The following is a 17,755-nucleotide window of genomic DNA, read 5'->3' as shown; positions in this document are numbered from 1 at the left end:
AACTGTATCTGGAGAAAAAGGCTAATTAATTATCTGGGTGGTGCTGCAAAAATGGCATCGTGTGCGCACATGTGATGCGAATTTATGCATCATCTGCTAGCAGCTGGGGCTTTCGAGAAACCGTGTTTGCGGCCTTTGGAAGGCAGTCGACGAAGACGGGAGGATGACGAGGCTACAGTAATTAATTATTAATAATTAGAGCGCAGCCTGGTGGTCGCTCCGATGCTGAGCTGAGCTCCCTCGGATGCTGAGCTCCCTCCCATGCTGAGCTCTGATGCTGAGCGCGCACGGGCCACCCTTGCATCGAAAGGCCCTGCTCGAAAGGCCCTGCCTCGAAAGGCCCTGCCCTGCCTGTGTCGACTCACTTTTGATCCAAGCAAACTCCTTTCCAACAACAGCTCACGACCACAACGCGGCTGCTGCGGCAATCACGGGACCCAACGACCGAAAGCTCATCGCGGGGGCTTGCGCGACCGAAACCCACCGCGGCGCAATGACGGATTAGTCCCCGAGGCGATGCTCAGCCTTGCATCGTCCTTGAACATCAGGGCTGCCACTCGCTCGTCCCTTGGACGGCCCACGAGCTTGAGACAACCATCTCCCGCCTCGTGCTCGTTCGACTCCCGTCTTCTCGATATACCCGCGCACCGATGCCATGGATCTCGCAGTGACCCTCATCAAGTCCGTCATGCGGGCCTTTTACCCGACGCGCGACATCCTCGTGGTGGACGCTCTGATACTGCATGAGACGTACGCTCTGTTCGCCCCGCAGGCAATCGTCGGTCGACGTCGGCTGACCGAGTGCTTTACCAGGCTTCGGGACGACGACTTGGCCTACTTGATGGCCATCAACACAAAGGACCTGCACAAGATCTGCGGCAAGCTGAGAGAGGACCGCTTCTTAACAGTGTCTGTTGTGCCTCTCCGCGCCCGGCTGCGCAAAGACTCTTCACCATGCGCTGACTCGGTGGCAGACACACGAGGCAAGAGCTGCGTCCAGGCAATCCCCGCCCGAGCAACCGAACGTGGTACTACATCAACTACCGCCATACAATCGACGCCATCAAATGGCGAGTCTACACCATCGACAAGGAGGTGCAAGGCAGTTCGGTTGCTGTCAACGAGAAGAAGGAGTATTTCTGCACCTTTTGCAAGGCCGAATGGACCGCCATGGAAGTCCTCGACAACGTCGGCCCCAACGGCTTCCTCTGCCACCGCTGCCACCACACCTTGACGTTTGAGGCGGACCGCAACTCAGGCGGGCACGAACAGTCGACTCGTCTCAACGACCAATTCAAGTTCATCGGCGAGCTCCTCCCCAAGATTGATGTTGTCCATATCCCCGAGTGCGACTTCGACCGAGCCTTGGCCAAAGCGCGGCCTGTTGTTCGGGACGCCACCCACCAGCGTGCCGCGACGATACCCGTCGACGCCGGAGCGAATCGGCCCATGGCTGTCAAGGGCCTCACCAACACGGGGCCGCAGTCAATTGCCGTTAACATTTCGACAGCCGAAGGGCCCTCGGAGATTGAAAAGGAAGCCGAGAGGGCTCGCAAGGAGAAGATTGCCCGACAGAACGCGTTACCAGCCTGGATGTCCAATAGCACCGTCACCGGAGAATCCTTTGCCGGGGTTGCCGACACCAGCGCAGCCACTGCAAAGAAGGAGGTGGCCGAGGATGCGTCAAGGGGGAGGCCTGAGGATAGCAGCACCATCGCCCAGATCGACGATATCTTTGAGAAGCTCAAGGCCGATCAAGCGGTGCAGAGAGCACGAGAGGAAAATGGCGGGGGGGATGAAGAGTTTGGCTCGGAAGAAGAGGACGACGAAGATGAGTTTGAAGACGTACCGGCAACGGCAGACGTCTCTGGTCTCGGCACACCAGGCTTGACGGGGATCAAGCGAGAAGGCGAGCCACTCAACGGCCTGGACGCCTCAGGGGAAAGAGTCGCGAAGCGAGCCAAGATGGAGCCTGGGCTGAAGATGGAAGGGGGTATCGGGGAAGACGGCGGAGACGATGAGGAAGACGAAGAAGTCGAGTTTGAGGACGTATAGAGAACACAGGCGAAATTAGGGGCAAGACGGGAGGAACGCGCCAGCGAGTGGGAGGCAAGGGGAGTGAACTCTGGAGCCACGGAGGATAGAGGATCACGTCTGCTGTGACAGGATGGACGAAGGGCGATGGCAATATCGTGCAGATGGCCGAGGGGAAGGGGACACGCGCGCAACCGCGGGACAAGGAGAAGTAGAGAGATTGCAGCACACTGTACGCAGTAAAAGCCAGCCCAGTCACCTGCCTGGGTCCATGGATGCATCTGAGAGTGCTTGTCCGATGAAATAGAAGTTTGCAGTTGACTCGATGTACTGTGCTGTATCTCGGCGAGGCTGCAGCCTGCCCTGGTTGGTACCTCCGTCGACAGAATAAAACAGGGTTTCTTTTGCCTCTCCCGTCATCCCGTGCGCCATATATTTAATTGAACACGCGTTGTGGGCGCTGGCGCAGCGGAGCCCGCGATGCTGCCGGGAGCGAGAGCCTCCTTGTTGTCGCGCGTCTGGGCAAAAACGTATTGACCGGCGCATTGACTGGCCCTAGCAAGTGGCAACCTTGCCACTTCCCTCCCTCATGCATGGGCTTGAGCTATCGACGACAAACGACCACCCTTGCTGTCGCCATGTCTTTCGAGGGACCACTGAAATGCCGCTCGACTTCCCCCCCATCTACCTGCTCTCGACTCACCTGTCGCCGGACGAGCTCCACCGGCTCGAGGGCAGCATCCCGTCCCTGACGTACGACATCCACGAGGCTCAAGTCGTCGTGGGCAACATCTCCAAGACGGCACGCGCCCAGTTTGAGCTCAGACGCCTCAAGCTCGACACGGAGCCAATCCTCGGAGGCGCCCTTGCCCGTGGCGGCGGGGCTTCCGAGGTGGCCGCCTCGGTCCAAGTGCTCAAGCTCTCTTGGCTCACGGATTGTCTGCAACGGGACACTGTGCTGCCCACGGACGATTATCTCCTCTATCGGGGCCGCAGGCTGGACGCTGGCTCGTCGAGAAAACGCCCACCATCGCCCGCCACGACGGGCATCCCGTGGCGTGCACGGCGCGTGAGCGGTGGCACCTCATCCATGCAGGCGTTGAGAGGTGCTTCGCATGGACCCGGCCGGTCACGTCATCCCCCACCGGCTTTGGCCCATCAAACGACATCCGAACATGACGCGATTCAGCCCTTGGTGCCCGCGTACCTCCATACCACGTACTCGTGCCAGCGGCCAACACCCGTCCACAGCCCCAATGCTGCCTTCATCGAAGAGCTCAAGAGCATCCGAACTCTGCGTCTTCTCCAAGGAGACCAGATCGGTGTGAGGGCGTACTCGACGTCCATTGCGACGTTGGCCGCGTACCCGCATCCACTGCGATGGTCTCTGGGTAAGACTCCCTCGACGAATCCGTTGGCGCCATGTGTTGAACAGAAGTCACCGCTTAGAAATCGCCAGGCTCCCGGGCTGCGGCGGCAAGATCGCCGCGCTCTATCAGCAGTGGCGCGAACACGGCCAAACCAAGGAGGCAGCCGATGCGATGTCGGATCCCAAGCTGGCTGTCCTCAAACTCTTCTACGGCATTTGGGGCGTGGGAGACAGCGTCGCTCGAGAATTCTACGCCAAGGGTTAGGCAACCGGCGACAAGGGAGCATATTAGACCATCTGCTAACATGAGACAGGATGGAGGAATCTCGACGATGTTGTCGAGCACGGGTGGGCGTCTCTCAGCCGGGCACAGCAGATAGGGGTCAAGTTCTATGATGAGTTGAAACTCAAGATTCCGCGCCGAGAAGTCGAGGCCATTGCGCAAATCATTCTGTCGAACGCGCGAGGAATCGACGCCGGCTTCGAAATGACGATTGCGGGAGGTCATCGAAGAGGGAAAGGGGAAAGCGGGGACGTCGACGTGATTCTGAGCCACCGAGACGAATCCAGGACGCTGAGTTTCACAGACAAGGTGGTGCTAAGCCTGGAGAGAGGCGGCTTCATCACTCACACGCTGAGTCTGTGGACGAGAAATAGCGAACGGGGCCAGATCCCACTGCCGTGGAAGGGAGACGGCGCAGGCCGGGGCACAGGATTCGACACGCTGGACAAGGCCATGGTGGTGTGGCAGGCGCCGGGCAGCACGACGGAGACGGAGCCGACGCCGCACCGGCGCGTGGACATAATCGTCAGTCCGTGGAAGACGGTGGGGTGCGCGTTGCTGGGCTGGAGCGGCGGGACCACGTTCCAGCGCGACCTGCGGCGGTACTGCAAGCGGGAACTGGGCCTCAAGTTTGACAGCAGCGGGATCCGGAGGCAAGACACGGGCGAGTGGGTGGACCTGGAGGGGGCCGGAGGGGACGGAGCGTCTTGGGACCGGGGCCCGGCGCCGGACATGGAGACGGCCGAGAAGCGAGTCTTTGAGGGCCTGGGCCTGCCCTGGCGGCCACCGGAAGAGAGGTGTACGGGCTAACTGCACGCCGACGGATGCTGGTGCGGCTTTGTAAGCGGCAGGTCGAGGTCAGGAAGAGAGTTCAGATGCGGACTTTGGTGCGGACTTGCAAAGTTGATGATGCTGATGACCCACCAGACCGGAACACCGGGGGAGTGCAGAGTGCAGTAGGAGTGCAGTAGGAGTGCCGTAGGAGTGCCGTAGGAGTGCAGTACCTAGGTGGGTCGTACGTAATTACTCTGTACCCTGCCTAGCCTCGTCATTCTCCCAGGCACCAACTTCATTATTACCAAATGGCATGGTACCTTAATTACTGTCAGCAGGACAAAGACTTATAAACTATACCAATAACACCTTCACTGGGGGTGCCCCTATTTTGCTGGTGGTTAAGTGGTATTTGCCCTGTTCGACACTTACCTACGTCTGTACCTAGGTACTGTACCCACTAACTATACCTACCTACCTAGCTATCTACTCCCTACCTGCCTAGCGGCCAAGTCCCTGTTCCGGCGTTTGACGCCGGCGGCGGCAACTGCGGAGGCGGAGGGGGGCCTTCAAGGAGCCCCTGGGGCAGGGAGGTCCGAACCCCGGATCTCCCTCAATCCCGCCGAGTCCCCGTAGGTCCACGTACCGTCTTACTATTACTAGGTACCGAGGTACCTACTGTACCTACATGCCTACTAGTACGCCGTACCTACCACCCAAGTCACCTACCTACCTTGGGTACTTTACCTAGGTAGGTAGCCTCCTCCATCCGCCCTGCGAAGCGGCCGACTACATAAGAAGGAGGCTCGACTCCCGTCCTTCTCTTCCATCCCCACTTCTCCCTGCCTTCTCAACCCCCGTCTCATCCGACTCTCGACTTCCCTTGTTCCCAGTGCTCGCCTCTGCCAACTCTCGCAAAAAAAGATGCCTTTCCTGCTCGAGCTCCCGGACCAGTACGGGTCGGTGCCAATGCCCACGCTCTGCCACTTGGTCTCTCGCCCAGCTAACAAACCTTCCATTCAGCCTCGTCCTCGCAGCCGCCACAAGCACCTTCTTCGTCAACACCCTTCATGTCGTGCGCACATCCAAGTTCCGCAAGGCCAGTGGCTTGAAGTATCCTATCGCCTATGCTACAACCGAGCAGGCCGACAAGGACCCCAATGCCTATCTCTTCAACTGCGGCACGTAACCCGCCGTGTTCCCCATGTCCTGCGTGCTCTCTAACCTTGCCCCAGCCCAGCGAGCTCACTCCAACTTCACCGAGAACCACACTTCCTTTCTTGGCGCTCTCCTCATCGCCGGCCTTCGCTACCCCTTTCCCGCCGCTGTCCTCGGCGCCGGCTGGGCTGTTTCCAGAGTCATCTATGTCCTTGGCTATACCTCTGCCGGCCCTGCCGGCAGGCTCGCGTACGTCCTTGGCCGTCTCTGCCTCGTGTCCCACTGATTAATCATTTCTGCTGCAGCGGCTCCATCGGCGCATCCTTATCTGACTCATTGCTCAAACTCGCGGCCGCTTATACCTCCGTCATGCTCGTCCTAGGCCAATAGAAGAATCTTTTCCTCTCCCTGGTTTGGATCATGTGCCGAATCGTGTGGGGTGCTGTATCTTGCTGCGACCTGCCGGCCAAGGTCTCCTCTCTGTGTCGATAACTGAACTAGCAGCCTCCGTAGCTTGGCCGTATAACCCGTGACAGTTTGTCAACTTTGTTACCTGCGAGCAACTCTCCGTTTTCTGAGCTCTGGGCTGCTTGCTCCGTCGTCGCCGATTCCGAGGCTGTCCATGTCATCTCCGCCCGCCTCTTTTGCCCAGTCTCGCTCGATCCCATTGTTGCCCAAGAGGTAGTCGCCCAGGTATTTCATGGCATTGAACATTTCCTCGCCGGTCGGTATGATTTGCTCCTTAGGCAAAAGAAAGGCATAAGTGCCAGTATCTCGGAGCTTGATCTGGTAACTGAAACGGGCCCCCATCTCGTGATAAAACCAGTCAATGGCGGAGCCTCCCCCCGACTCGATACGAGACTGCGGCTTGTTCCGGCGCGGCTCCTTGGCCGCCACGGCGCCTTCGCAGGCCCGAGCGACTGCGTACGGCTCTCCGTTCGAGATCCGGATAGCTCTGGCGATGCCTGTGGCGACCTCTTCCAAATTCTCCAGGTTCGGAGGGTCCACGGCACACGAGGACGAGAAGGGGAAGAGAATTTGCTGAGAGTAGGAGTGAAGATCGAGGAATGCCACGAACTGGACCTTGTTAAGGGTCCCGTTGCGAGCCCACTTGGCGAGCTGCATCGCCTCGACAGCCTGGAATGGCTCTTGTCCACCGTAACTTTCAGAGCAAGGGTCGCTCTGGTTTTGCGAGTCGTCCCACTCGAAGCCGAACGCGTGGTCAAGGTCCAGACCGCGGCAAAAACGTATCCGCGTTGGCTGTCTGGACTTGCGCCACAGACGATCTGTTTTCCACGTGTATTCGAAACCATCCGGGTTGATGACGGGCATAAAAACCATGTCAAAATTACTGAGTAGCTTCCTAATCATCCGCTCCTTGCCGAACGATGTAATGAACGACCAAGCCAAGTAGTTGACGGTGCTGGTCGAAATCCATTCACGCGCGTGGAGGCCTCCGGTGACGACAACCGTCTTTCGCGGGACATCGGAATCGGACAGGTCGGACAAGCCGACGCGCAGGGCCGGTATATCTCTGCCCTCGAATGATTTGCCCACTGTGACGTAACTGACATACGAGGGAAACATAGCCTCGAGCAGGCGCAACCAGCGGATAATGACAGGAAGCGGCTGGTAATCGTGGAAGAAGAGGTTGTCTTCGGGCGCCAACGGTGTGAGGAGTGCCTGAGAGACAGCCTCGGCCTCGACGGTATCCGGGCGACCATTCGAAGGCAAGGACTGATGCACAGCGGCAGCGAGGTCGGAGATCAAGGTCGACTGAGACGAGCGGAGAGATTGCGGGAGGAGACCGAGGAGAGGCGCCACCTCGTCGGCATGGAGGCGTATGTCGACGAAGTCATCGGTGAAGGCCCATACGTCGAGGAAGAGCCGAGCGGCGGCCTCGGAGAGGGTCGTTTCTTCATCGGCCGTGCTAATGTTGAAACGGAGAACGAGCTCGTTGGCATACTTTGCCGGCGGGATTTGGGCAACATCCGATGGCTGGTCAGCGGCCTTTGACGGATGGCGCCCAAAAACATGCTCGATGGCGGAGTCACGAAGCCTTGCCAGCCATGGGAACAAACGGACGTTTGGACAGTTGTTGTAGTGGACGCCGGCGGAGAGGGCCGGATGGAGTAGTGCGAGCAGCAGCAGCAACAGCAGAGGGATTGACGGCCGGGTCGATGGACCAGCGACGCTGGGGTTTCCCATGCCCGCTGCAAGTGTCGGCGCTTTAGAGATGATGGAAAAGGCGTGTCTTCTGAACCAGCTGGTATGGGTAGTAGGAGGAGGAGGAGACGGGGAGGCGTTACTGATGGATCTTGCCTCGTTCCATGTAAGAAGGCGGCACCACTCAGTAATTAGCGGTATGTTCTTTCGATGGAGCCTTTTAGTCAGGTACATACTATGTACCTTGTAAGGTAGGTACCTAGATATCCGTGTAGATACACGAAGGCACCGAGTCAACCAGGAACTTACTTGTACCTACCAACACTTGTCGCCGCATCATGCCATGACATCGGCATTGCCTTAGCAGTAATTACCTAACACCTCCTAGGTTACCTATCCTCCGTTGGTGCTTCAGTCAGCACTCTCTGACTAAGGGTATCCGGGGCTTGTATCTGCCGGTACTTTGTGCATGCGTTGTGGGCTGAGCAAGGTGCCGCCAATCTCCTGGATACAGCTGGGTACCCATGGCATGTGTTTTGAGTGCCTGACGGCTTTCTCTCTCTACCTTACAGTAAGGACCGAGATACATACCTTAGGTACCAAGTAGGTACAGTACGTACCCGCTGGCAGCACCTGCACCGAACAGAGCCACAGCCCCTGGCCGCCGCTGCGCCTGACAATTGTTAGCATGCCTCCTTCCAACTATTATTACCTTCCCATGCCCTTAACCTTCCATCATCCTCCAGTCAGTCAATCCGGGCCTCGAACAAACAGAGAGCATTGCGACACAAGGCGAGGGGACACAAGACGAGAGCCATCCTACGAGACTTGCGACAGCTTCCAAAACCACGCGGCTTGACGACGGCGTCGACGACCAGCGCAAATGATTTCCACGTGAACCCACAGCGACGGCCGTGGCCTCCCGGAAACTAGACATTTGCTGTCGCAGCAAACTCTAAGTGACGAGAACGTTGTCGTCTCCCAAACCGCTCACCCTCTGCCTCTGCAACGGCTTCCTCGGATCCATCGGCCAGGCGCCGTCGCGTGCCATGACCATCGCCCCCAGCCATGCCTTTACTTCGTCGTCGAGGCACCATGGCTAGCGAGACTGACATGCGACGCCTGAATGCCGCTGCGCCAAGAGCCTCCGACGACAACAACCCAAGCAACGCCGACGATGACAGCGACTCCGGTGCGCCTCTTGCCTCTGCCCTTTCGGCACAGCAGCCCCTGCGCCAGCAGCAACGGCGGCCCCCGCCAATCGCCCTTCCAGACGCCGCCTCGCCTCAGCCACCGAGCCGCGAATCCGCCCAGGCCGAGCAAGAGTCCAACAAACATCGACGCTTCTCCGTCTTGCGCTTCCGAAATGCATCCGACTCTCAGCTCTCTCTCAGGGCCAAGCAGCAGGCCGAACGGCCTCCCCCTGTCCCGAGACGTACTTGATCCCGCACCCTTGTTCGCCTTGCCCACTCTCTGTTTGCTGACCAAGTTCATAAACACATCCAGCCCCCGCCATTGTCACTACTGCCCCGACAAACGAAATTACCGGCCCCAAGAAAATGTCGTCTCGCATGAGTCTCGCTGCAAAGTTTCGACGCTCCAACGACATCCCCCGGCGAGATGACGACGATGCCAAGAACCAGCCTCGCCAGCCCCCAAGGGCCTCGTTTACGGAAGACAGAGGCCGCCCATCCCTCGCTACCCTTACCGAGCCACGATCTCCTTCTCCCGGCCCCAATGGCGCCGCTCTCGATGCCTCCAACAAGCGTCAGTCCGACTCCTCCAAGTCCGATGCAAGCTCCGTCGACCACGTCTCCCATCCCAGCCCGTCGTCCACCATCAGGAAACCCCAATCTTCCACGCCCTTCTTCAAGCTACGCAGAGGAAAAAGGGCCCCCGAACAACTATTTCCCATGGCACATCTTCCGCAGAAGAACGCGGCCCAACCCGCGAGCGCCTCGTCAACGTCCCTTGGCGCAGGTTCCACACCACGTCCTAGCTCGGCCCGGAGTGCAACAACTCCGCGTGCCCGGACTGATCGCCATGAAGATGGGTCGGTTGCTCAAGCAGCTCCCACCGCTCTCCTCGCCCGTAGCAGCGCCACCCATTCCAGCCACTCTTCGCCGACACGGGCTCATCTGCTGAGGGAGAGATCGTCCACCATGAGCTCCATGGGCCGCGAATCAACGGACGACCACCTTCTTCCGCCTACGACACGAACCTCGACTTCAACTGGCCGCAAGAGCTTTGGGGACCTATTCGGGCTAAGCCGCATTCGCCAGAATTCCGAGCTGAGCCGCCAGGGCTCGCTGACGCCTGCGACTCCAGGCTCCATTACGTCCAAGAGCAACTCTCTTCAATTGTCGAGAGGCTCCATTGTGCTGCCAGAACGTCGTGATGACGAGTCACCAGCCAAGTACCTCGCGCGCCTTGAAGAAGTCGTTAGCCGAGGGCTGATCGCGTCCGCCGTCTCCAAAGGCACCGATCCTTTCACGGCCGCCGTGCTGAGAAGCTATATGAGAAAATTCAGCTTTTTCGGTGACCCGATGGACATGGCCCTTCGAAAGCTATTGATGGAGGCTGAGTTGCCAAAGGAGACCCAGCAGATAGACAGATGCCTGCAGGCGTTTGCCAACCGCTATCATGAGTGCAACCCTGGTATTTACTCATCCCCAGATCAAGCCTATTTCATCGCCTTCTCCCAGTTGATTCTTCACACGGATGTTTTCAACAAGAACAACAAGCACAAGATGCAAAAGTCAGACTATCTGAAGAACACTCGTGGGGAAGGCATTTTTGACGAGATCCTCGAATGCTTTTATGACAATATATCCTACACGCCCTTTATCCACGTGGAAGACGAGATCGACCTGAACTCAGAACGCAACGCCACAAACAAGAGGAAGAAGAAGAAGCAACTCTTTTCAGCCAACCCTGGGGATCCTGCCAAGCGAGCTATCAAGGAACCCATAGACCCGTACACGCTAATAATGGATGGCAATCTGGATGCTTTGCGGCCGAATCTCAAGGATGCAATGTCCTTGGATGATCACTACACTTATTTGGGCACCTCCACCAGCCTCAACCTAAGAGATTTGCAAAAGACCTTCTTCAGGACGGGAGTTCTGCAAATTGTCTCGGCCAGATCTCGCCCCGACGCTTTCATGTCGGAAAAGACAGCCACGAATCCCGCCGAGGCGCACCCCGGCATCGTGGATATCAAGATCACAAAGGTCGGCCTACTGTGGCGAAAGGAAATCAAGAGGAGGAAGACACGCTCGCCTTGGCAAGAATGGGGAGCCATTCTCACCGGAGCCCAGCTGTACTTTTTCCAGAACACCAGTTGGATCAAGAATCTGATGCACCAGTACGAAAATCACCTCAAGGCGGGGCATGACGGGATCCCCATCATCTTCAAGCCACCCCTGGAGGAGTTCAAGCCGGATGCATTGATGTCCACGCAAGGGGCTGTCGCTCTTGTGGACACCACGTACAAAAAGCACAAGAATGCTTTTGTCTACGTCAGACAAGGCGGGCTGGATGAGGTGCTTCTCGCCGACAACGAGGAGGAGCGAAACGACTGGCTAGCCAAGCTTAATTACGCTGCTGCTTTTAGGACATCAGGGGTTAGGATGCGAGGTGTCGTTGGAGGCCACTACGATGGCCAGGGCCGTCGCGGCATGAGGCGTCTCGATAGCTCCGACGCCACGCAGCTTATCCAGACCCCAACCGGCCCTGTTTCCATTGCGCGCGGCCGGATTGATCACAAGATGGCGCAGGACATCCAAACAGCCAGGCGGGACGGGCTGCAGCAGAAGATTACAGAAGCTGACCGTAAGGTCGAGGATGCTCAAAAACGACTTGAGGAACATCTCAGGAACGCCCGTCATCTTCAAATATTGGCGCCCATCCAGCCCAGGACGAGGGAATCACTCTTGCTGGCCGCGGCTCGCATGGCCGCACAGCTCAAGTGGACTCGCATGGAGATATGGAAAGAAACTTGCCATCGCGATATTCTAGTTCAGGACCTTGCGGAAGACCGACCAACGTCTGCGTCGACGGCCACGCCAACAAAAGCCCATGTGGACACCGAACAGAGAGCATCCCCTATCCCACGACCGCTATCTACCCATCTCGAGAACAACTCCGACCGGCATAGCGCTACCGAGTCGAGCCCTCAAACGCCCGCGAATCTCAACACCTCTCGCTTCTCGAGCGCAACCGAGGCCCCTCACGAGGCCGAGTCATCCTCCAAGCAGACTTTTCAAACCCCACCCCCGAGTGCAATTAAGTCGCGTCGGGAATCACACGATCCATCCCAGACAGCGTCTGACACGGGAAGCACCAGGCACGGGTCCGTTTCAAGCTTTGCTGCTTCGCCAGTTCCCTCTCCCACGTCCACTCCTCAGCCACGACCGACTTCATCTCGAGATGGGAGGGACACGGCGTCGTCAAGCAAAACCCATCGTAGCCAGGATGAGGTCGACGCCGACGAGCGTGACTTTTTGAAGCAAACCGGCCTGTGGGAGGCTAGATCAGGCAGAGTCTCCATTGACAAAATTACGGTGTCAACTTCAGCCGAAAGTGCCGATCATGGTGCTCTCCAGGATCGCGACAAGGTGGATAGAAGCAAAATCAGACGGAGCCTCCAGCGCACGCTTAGGGAGGGTGCTGGCCATCTTCCGCATCACCGGGGCAGAAAGGGCAAGGACGTCACTACGGCCGGAGCATTCGAAGATGGAGCACAGGATATCATGCTCACCCGTGGTACGGGGAGCTTTGTGGTCCACGGGAAAAAAGCATCCGTCATCAACCTAGGCACCGAGCTTCAAAGCATGTCCCAAGACGACAAGGTCTTTGCTCGAAAGCAACAGCAGCAAGCAGAGCAACCAATCGGCTCCCCTGTGCAGAGCGCAGCACCAGATGACGTTTTCCTCTCAGGCCATGAAGCTTCACCAGAACCACCGCAGGAACACGAGCAGAGCGATCGAAGAGAGTCAACTACGAGCGCCGGAACTGCTACAGCCCGGAGCTTCCGGGAGCTTCACAGGAGATACTCTTCCGCGCAGGCAGCTAGGAGCGTCTCGGCGGGTGGAAGACTTGCCATCCCTTCCGATGGTGAAAGCGAAGCCGCAGTTAGCTTTTCTGACGGGCGCAGATCACCTCAGCCCCTGGTTGAGAAGGGGGCCAAGGTCGAAGCAGAGGAGCCTTTGTATGAGGTCAGGAGGGACCAGGTGCCCCAAGAGAAGAGGGAGAAGGACAGCGGCACTGCGGATGAAGAATTGCCGCTGGAGCCGGGTCACTTGTCCAAACACCCGATCCAGCCCGTGAATGCATGAACACGGGCGACAAGAAAAGACGCAAAGAGAATGGAAGGGGGAGGGGAAGGGGGGCTATTCCGAAGCGACATGAAAGTCAAGTCCCGCGATTATCAGGTTCTGGAAGCATCAGACCTGGAATTGACGCAGACGTGATGCAGAAGAGAATGGCGCCGCCTGCCTTGTTCTTATCATTCTTGTTGTTCAGCCTTCTGAAGGATCTGTGGCGAGTTCAGAGGCTGGTTGTCCATAAGGACCAGAAGGTCTGGCTCTGTGCCTTCTCCGAAGTACAAGGATATTGCGTTTGTGGACTCTTGTATGAGCCACGGCTCGGGCGCAGCGGGAAATCCACTGGGCGCAAGAGGAAGCCGGGAAATATCTTCATGTAACCAAAGAAGGCAAAAAGCAGCCAGAAGATGTGTTTTGCGTCAACCTTGTACTGCTCGTGACTGGCGGGTCCACGCATATGACAACAGCGCACTTCACCAAAATCCAGCCTGGGGAGCTGATGAGGCGCATACGCCATGGTGGTTTGAAACAGCATTCGAGCTGTTTCACATATCCTTTTATATCTGGGTCGCGTATACGTAGGCAATACACGCGCGGGGAGGCCAAGGCGGCCGATCACACCCGCTCCCCGTCCCTCTACTTCTTCCCCTTCTTCTTCTTCTTCTTGGACGCGCCAGCCGCCGGCGTCTTCTCCACCCTGACACCGCCTCCGCCCACCAGTTCCAATGTTTCCTCGTCCTTGACGACACCGCCCTGCGTCGACTCGGCGACCCTTCTCTTCCCTTTCTTTCCCTTGGGGCGGTATGTCGAACGGTCACGGAGGGGCAGCCACCTCTCCGGGTCGAGTGCCTTGCCCTCGACAAGGTTCTTGGGCAGCCTCCGCCTTTTCCTGGACTTCTTGGCGGCCTTGTCGTCCATTGCGCCGTCGGAAGCAGGTCGCTTCGTGGCGGTGGAGGCATTGCTCGGCGCCGTGGCAACACCCGCGCGATTCAACGCAGCGACATCTATGCCCTTGATCAAGCTCTCGATGGAGGGCAGCTCGGCAATGTGCTGTTCAACCTGTTGCGCATCGGACGCGGCCAGAGCCGCCACTAGACCGGCCGAGATGACTGGCGAGCGCTGATTCTCGTTGTGAAGCTTTTTGAGAGCAGAGACTGCCAGCGACAAGTCGGCGGGGTTCGACGACCTGGCCAGCTCGATACCGGCCTCTCTGAGGAGCGACGTGGCAGAAGAAACGGGCCTGTCTCGCCAATAGGCGGCGGCCTTGACTAGTTCGGCCTTGGCGGAGCTCTCTCTTCTCACGGCTCGCATCAAAGATACTACAAGGGCGACCAATCCTGGACTGAATCGGACATCTTGATCATGTTCTTCGGCGGAGCTCTCGAGGCGGGCGAGGAACGATTCCAGTACAGACAGAGCGGCCCCGAGAGACTTGTGTCGGGCGTATAGCTGCACCACGGTGACGATGAGTCCAACGCTGTTTGGCCGTTTCTTGGACAAGGCAACCACTGTACGGAGTGTCTCCCTGCTGTTCAACCCGTCTGTTTGAGCAGCGGCGTTTATGACGGACGTGGCATTGACGTCCAGATTTGTGGTGGGGTGGCGTTCCTTGCCCAAGAGCTTGCGCGTCCTGTCCCTGACTCCGTCTGCTTTGTGAGCTTGAAGATCCACCAAGTAGGCGTTGCGGATAAGCGCGGCGGATTGGTAGCTGAATAAATTGGCATTGTTGGCACTGGACATCCAGGCCGCGGCCTGGCGCTGGTGCAGAAATGGATTGGCTGCTTGAGGTTCCAACGCGGATTTGTTGTTTTGGGCCAAGACGGCGAATTCGGGGTCGGCGTCGCTGGGCAAAGTCAATGGTTAGTTGATTTCCAGTCGGAACACACAAAAGGGCAGTGACCAATTGCTCGGGAAGATGGCGACTCACCTGGACGTGTCTAGTGACCGGTAGAGGTCCGAAGCCTTTTGGGTGTCTCCCAGCCGGGCATATACATACGCCTGCTGGGCCAGTATAGGTTTCAGCTCGGCCACCTTTTCGTCCTCTGTCAAGTCATCTGAGGCGTCGCACAGCTTGGCGGCGCGTTGCAGGAGGTCGGCGGCTGTTTGGAGGAATGCCCGAGCGATGTGGGCGCATGCGGCGTTGTAGCACAGTTCGAAGATTTCCGGTGGGTTTCCCGAGGAAGAAACGGAGGCAGTCGGGCGTCCTTGCCACTCAGACTGAGCCTGGGCGGCCTTCATGTTTATTCCAATGTCATTGGTTTCCTGGGCTGCATCAGCGTCGACGAGGCGTTTGTAGATGGCTTCGGCCTCGCTGAACCTCTCGGCACGATAGGCGACCTGAGCGGCGACATGGCTGGAGCTCCTCTTATCCAGGCCTGCTGAATCGAGGGCAGCGGCAGCTTCATCGAGCTTCCCCGTCTTGTAGAGGGCATAGGCTTTTTCGAGGAGGCATCTTGTCTGGAGCTTGGCGTCGCCTTCGGAAATGGCACGGATGGCGTCGTCGAACCGGTCAAGCTTCAGCAGGGCGACCACTTTTGTATGCTGTGCAAGCTCGTCACGCTTGTTGGACTTGAGGGCGGCATTGGCAGCCTTGAGAATCTCGTCGTGGTCGTCGATGGTGGCGGTCCGCAGCAAGGCGCTGAGCGAGGCGGCGGTGTTTTGGGGCATGATTGCGAGATGGCTAAGAGGGCCACTGCATCTCCGGAGGAGAGTGACGAGGCGGGCTATCGCCTTGACGAGGACGACGCAGGGTGAAGCTCGTGCGTGTGTCGGCGGTGTGGGTGGGAAAAAGGGCAACTCACGATACTATTGGTGAACTTATCATGGGGTCGTTCGAGTACTTGATACTAGTTATGGACTTATCTAATAAGGTTATTGTGGCGTCCTTGGCACAGCCACCTGCTTCACTCTGCGTGAGTGGCTGCACAGAGTCTCGAACACAGCATCAGCATCTCGGCGCATCGCATTCCACATCCATTCCCGGCTTCATCTATCTAAACAAGACTCCTCTCCTCGTATTTTTCTTTTGCTCTCGACAATCGTGCCTCCACAAGGGTCCAAGATCGTGCTCGCAACGCCGTCTTTCAAACACCCCCGTCCTGATCTTCTCTGCGCTCGGGAGACGCCGCTGCAACCTCCTCCCTCGCTGTCTTTTTCGAGGCCGTTCGCTCTTCGCCACGCTTCCTGCTACTTAGCCCCTCAAGATGGATTTGGACATTGAAATGGGCGATGTCGAGCAAGATGCGCTCGACACCGATTTGGCGCGGGCAGACGACATTCTGGTATGCCACACAACCTTTCTCCTATCCACCAGCGGCCTTGCCGTCGCGATACTGATGTTGGCCTCTTGCAGCAACCTGAAGAGCTCGAGGAACCTGGCGAAGTTGCCGACGACGTACCGCAGATCGACAATGACGAGTCTAGCGCTGAGGTCCCTACAAAGATCCACATCCGGGGACTCAATACTTTGCACACAGACGACGTGAAGGCCTACGTCAAGACGCACTTTGGCTCGGTAGACAGGGTGGAATGGATTGACGATGTCTCGGCCAACCTTGTCTTCAGCTCAGAGCCCACGGCCCGCGAGGCAATTGTAGCGCTCAGTTCCATCGAGGTTGCCGACGCGACGGCCCTCGCCGCTGGTGAGACACTCCCGGCCAAGCCCTTGGACGGCAAGCCAGAAGTTTCCCTGCAGGTGCGCTTCGCCCTCAGAAGCGACAAGAAAGAGGCCGGCGCCGCCATGCGAAGCCGCTATTACCTCCTCCATCCTGAGCACGACCCCGAAGAGAGGCGGCGACGGCAGCACGAGAATCGGTCGAGGTACCGCGACCGGGACGGCGAATCCGGCCGCGGTGACAGGAGACGGCGCGGTTCAAGCGTTCATAAACCCGAGCCCTTTGAAGCGAGCATGTACGACGATGCGCCATCACAGCCGAGGCGCTACTCGGACCCAGAAGAACGTGCCAGATCATACGCCAAGGAGAACCTCGGCAAGGAGTTGTTTCAGGACCGCGCTGCAAGAAGAGATAGATCAGCCTCGCCGCGGCGAGAATACGACGATGGAGTGCGCATGGATCTCATGGCTTCCTCGTCGCGGAGGAACAGAGACCACGCGCGCGCCGTCAAGGGTCGCCTTTCCGATAACAGTACCAAAGAGCTCTTTCCCACCAAGTCATCTGGCAGAGGCGGGCAGTTAGATGAGCTGGAGCGCTCCATTGGTTCGGCCAGCCTGCGAGAAGAGGACATGCCCAAGGTGGTATCAGCCCCTGTCGCTTCCACGACAGGCGTGTTCAGTATTCGTGGTCTCGCAAGCCAGCGCCGCGGCGGCGAGTCTGGTAGCTTCTCCATCAAGGGGGCGGCAGCCAGCGCAAAAGAGCTGTTCCCCGACCGGCTAGGGGGGGGCAACGCCGGCAAAGAGCTGCTGGACACGAAGCGGTCCAATCAGAGACAAAAGGCGCAGGACCTGTTCTCGTGATGGAGGACATAGGACAAGGCGGGGAAGCACGCAGAAAGTGTGACAAGGGAAGGCCAGCGCTGATGATTTGAAAACTATGGAAGTGGCCATACATACTGCTAGATAGACGCGATACCACCACGGCGCTTCAATGAATTGGGTCTCTTGCCTCTTGACCTCTGCTTCCCCTG

General features: G+C 58.1%; 7 protein-coding genes across 7 annotated transcripts; 5 read left to right on the top strand and 2 right to left on the bottom strand.

Moving 5' to 3' along the window:
- Window positions 1-655: 655 nt before the first annotated feature.
- HRG_04851 (TFIIE alpha subunit domain-containing protein) lies at window positions 656-2,055 on the top strand (the record flags this gene model as incomplete). The annotated part of the gene is made up of 4 exons (XM_044863322.1): window positions 656-750; window positions 814-909; window positions 975-1,851; window positions 1,903-2,055. 4 exons carry the CDS (start codon window positions 656-658, stop codon window positions 2,053-2,055), a joined length of 1,221 nt encoding a protein of 406 aa, XP_044721936.1.
- Window positions 2,056-2,695: 640 nt separating this feature from the next.
- HRG_04850 (DNA polymerase beta thumb domain-containing protein) lies at window positions 2,696-4,496 on the top strand (the record flags this gene model as incomplete). Its single annotated transcript, XM_044863321.1, has 5 exons — window positions 2,696-3,103; window positions 3,224-3,425; window positions 3,484-3,663; window positions 3,718-3,944; window positions 3,996-4,496. The coding sequence occupies 5 exons, from the start codon at window positions 2,696-2,698 to the stop codon at window positions 4,494-4,496; spliced, it is 1,518 nt and encodes a 505-aa protein (XP_044721935.1).
- An 888-nt stretch (window positions 4,497-5,384) lies between these two features.
- HRG_04849 (MAPEG family domain-containing protein) lies at window positions 5,385-6,008 on the top strand (the record flags this gene model as incomplete). Its single annotated transcript, XM_044863320.1, has 4 exons — window positions 5,385-5,419; window positions 5,484-5,641; window positions 5,696-5,867; window positions 5,924-6,008. 4 exons carry the CDS (start codon window positions 5,385-5,387, stop codon window positions 6,006-6,008), a joined length of 450 nt encoding a protein of 149 aa, XP_044721934.1.
- Window positions 6,009-6,167: 159 nt separating this feature from the next.
- On the bottom strand, window positions 6,168-7,826 carry HRG_04848 (zinc carboxypeptidase domain-containing protein; the record flags this gene model as incomplete). Its single annotated transcript, XM_044863319.1, has 2 exons — window positions 6,168-6,411; window positions 6,469-7,826. The coding sequence occupies 2 exons, from the start codon at window positions 7,824-7,826 to the stop codon at window positions 6,168-6,170; spliced, it is 1,602 nt and encodes a 533-aa protein (XP_044721933.1).
- A 1,053-nt stretch (window positions 7,827-8,879) lies between these two features.
- HRG_04847 (sec7 domain-containing protein) lies at window positions 8,880-13,123 on the top strand (the record flags this gene model as incomplete). Its single annotated transcript, XM_044863318.1, has 5 exons — window positions 8,880-9,219; window positions 9,291-9,837; window positions 9,898-12,138; window positions 12,256-12,349; window positions 12,392-13,123. The coding sequence occupies 5 exons, from the start codon at window positions 8,880-8,882 to the stop codon at window positions 13,121-13,123; spliced, it is 3,954 nt and encodes a 1,317-aa protein (XP_044721932.1).
- Window positions 13,124-13,747: 624 nt separating this feature from the next.
- HRG_04846 (putative TPR-like repeat domain-containing protein) lies at window positions 13,748-15,778 on the bottom strand (the record flags this gene model as incomplete). The annotated part of the gene is made up of 2 exons (XM_044863317.1): window positions 13,748-14,954; window positions 15,039-15,778. The coding sequence occupies 2 exons, from the start codon at window positions 15,776-15,778 to the stop codon at window positions 13,748-13,750; spliced, it is 1,947 nt and encodes a 648-aa protein (XP_044721931.1).
- Window positions 15,779-16,314: 536 nt separating this feature from the next.
- Window positions 16,315-17,585, top strand: HRG_04845 (nuclear cap-binding protein subunit 3 domain-containing protein; the record flags this gene model as incomplete). Its single annotated transcript, XM_044863316.1, has 2 exons — window positions 16,315-16,392; window positions 16,464-17,585. The coding sequence occupies 2 exons, from the start codon at window positions 16,315-16,317 to the stop codon at window positions 17,583-17,585; spliced, it is 1,200 nt and encodes a 399-aa protein (XP_044721930.1).
- Between the last annotated feature and the right edge of the window lie 170 nt (window positions 17,586-17,755).

This window comes from Hirsutella rhossiliensis (assembly GCF_020360975.1).
Source record: "Hirsutella rhossiliensis strain HR02 chromosome Unknown scaffold00004, whole genome shotgun sequence".
Taxonomy (NCBI): domain Eukaryota; kingdom Fungi; phylum Ascomycota; class Sordariomycetes; order Hypocreales; family Ophiocordycipitaceae; genus Hirsutella; species Hirsutella rhossiliensis.
Note: the sequence above shows the minus strand (reverse complement) of the source record. Positions and strands in the feature narration are given on the sequence as shown.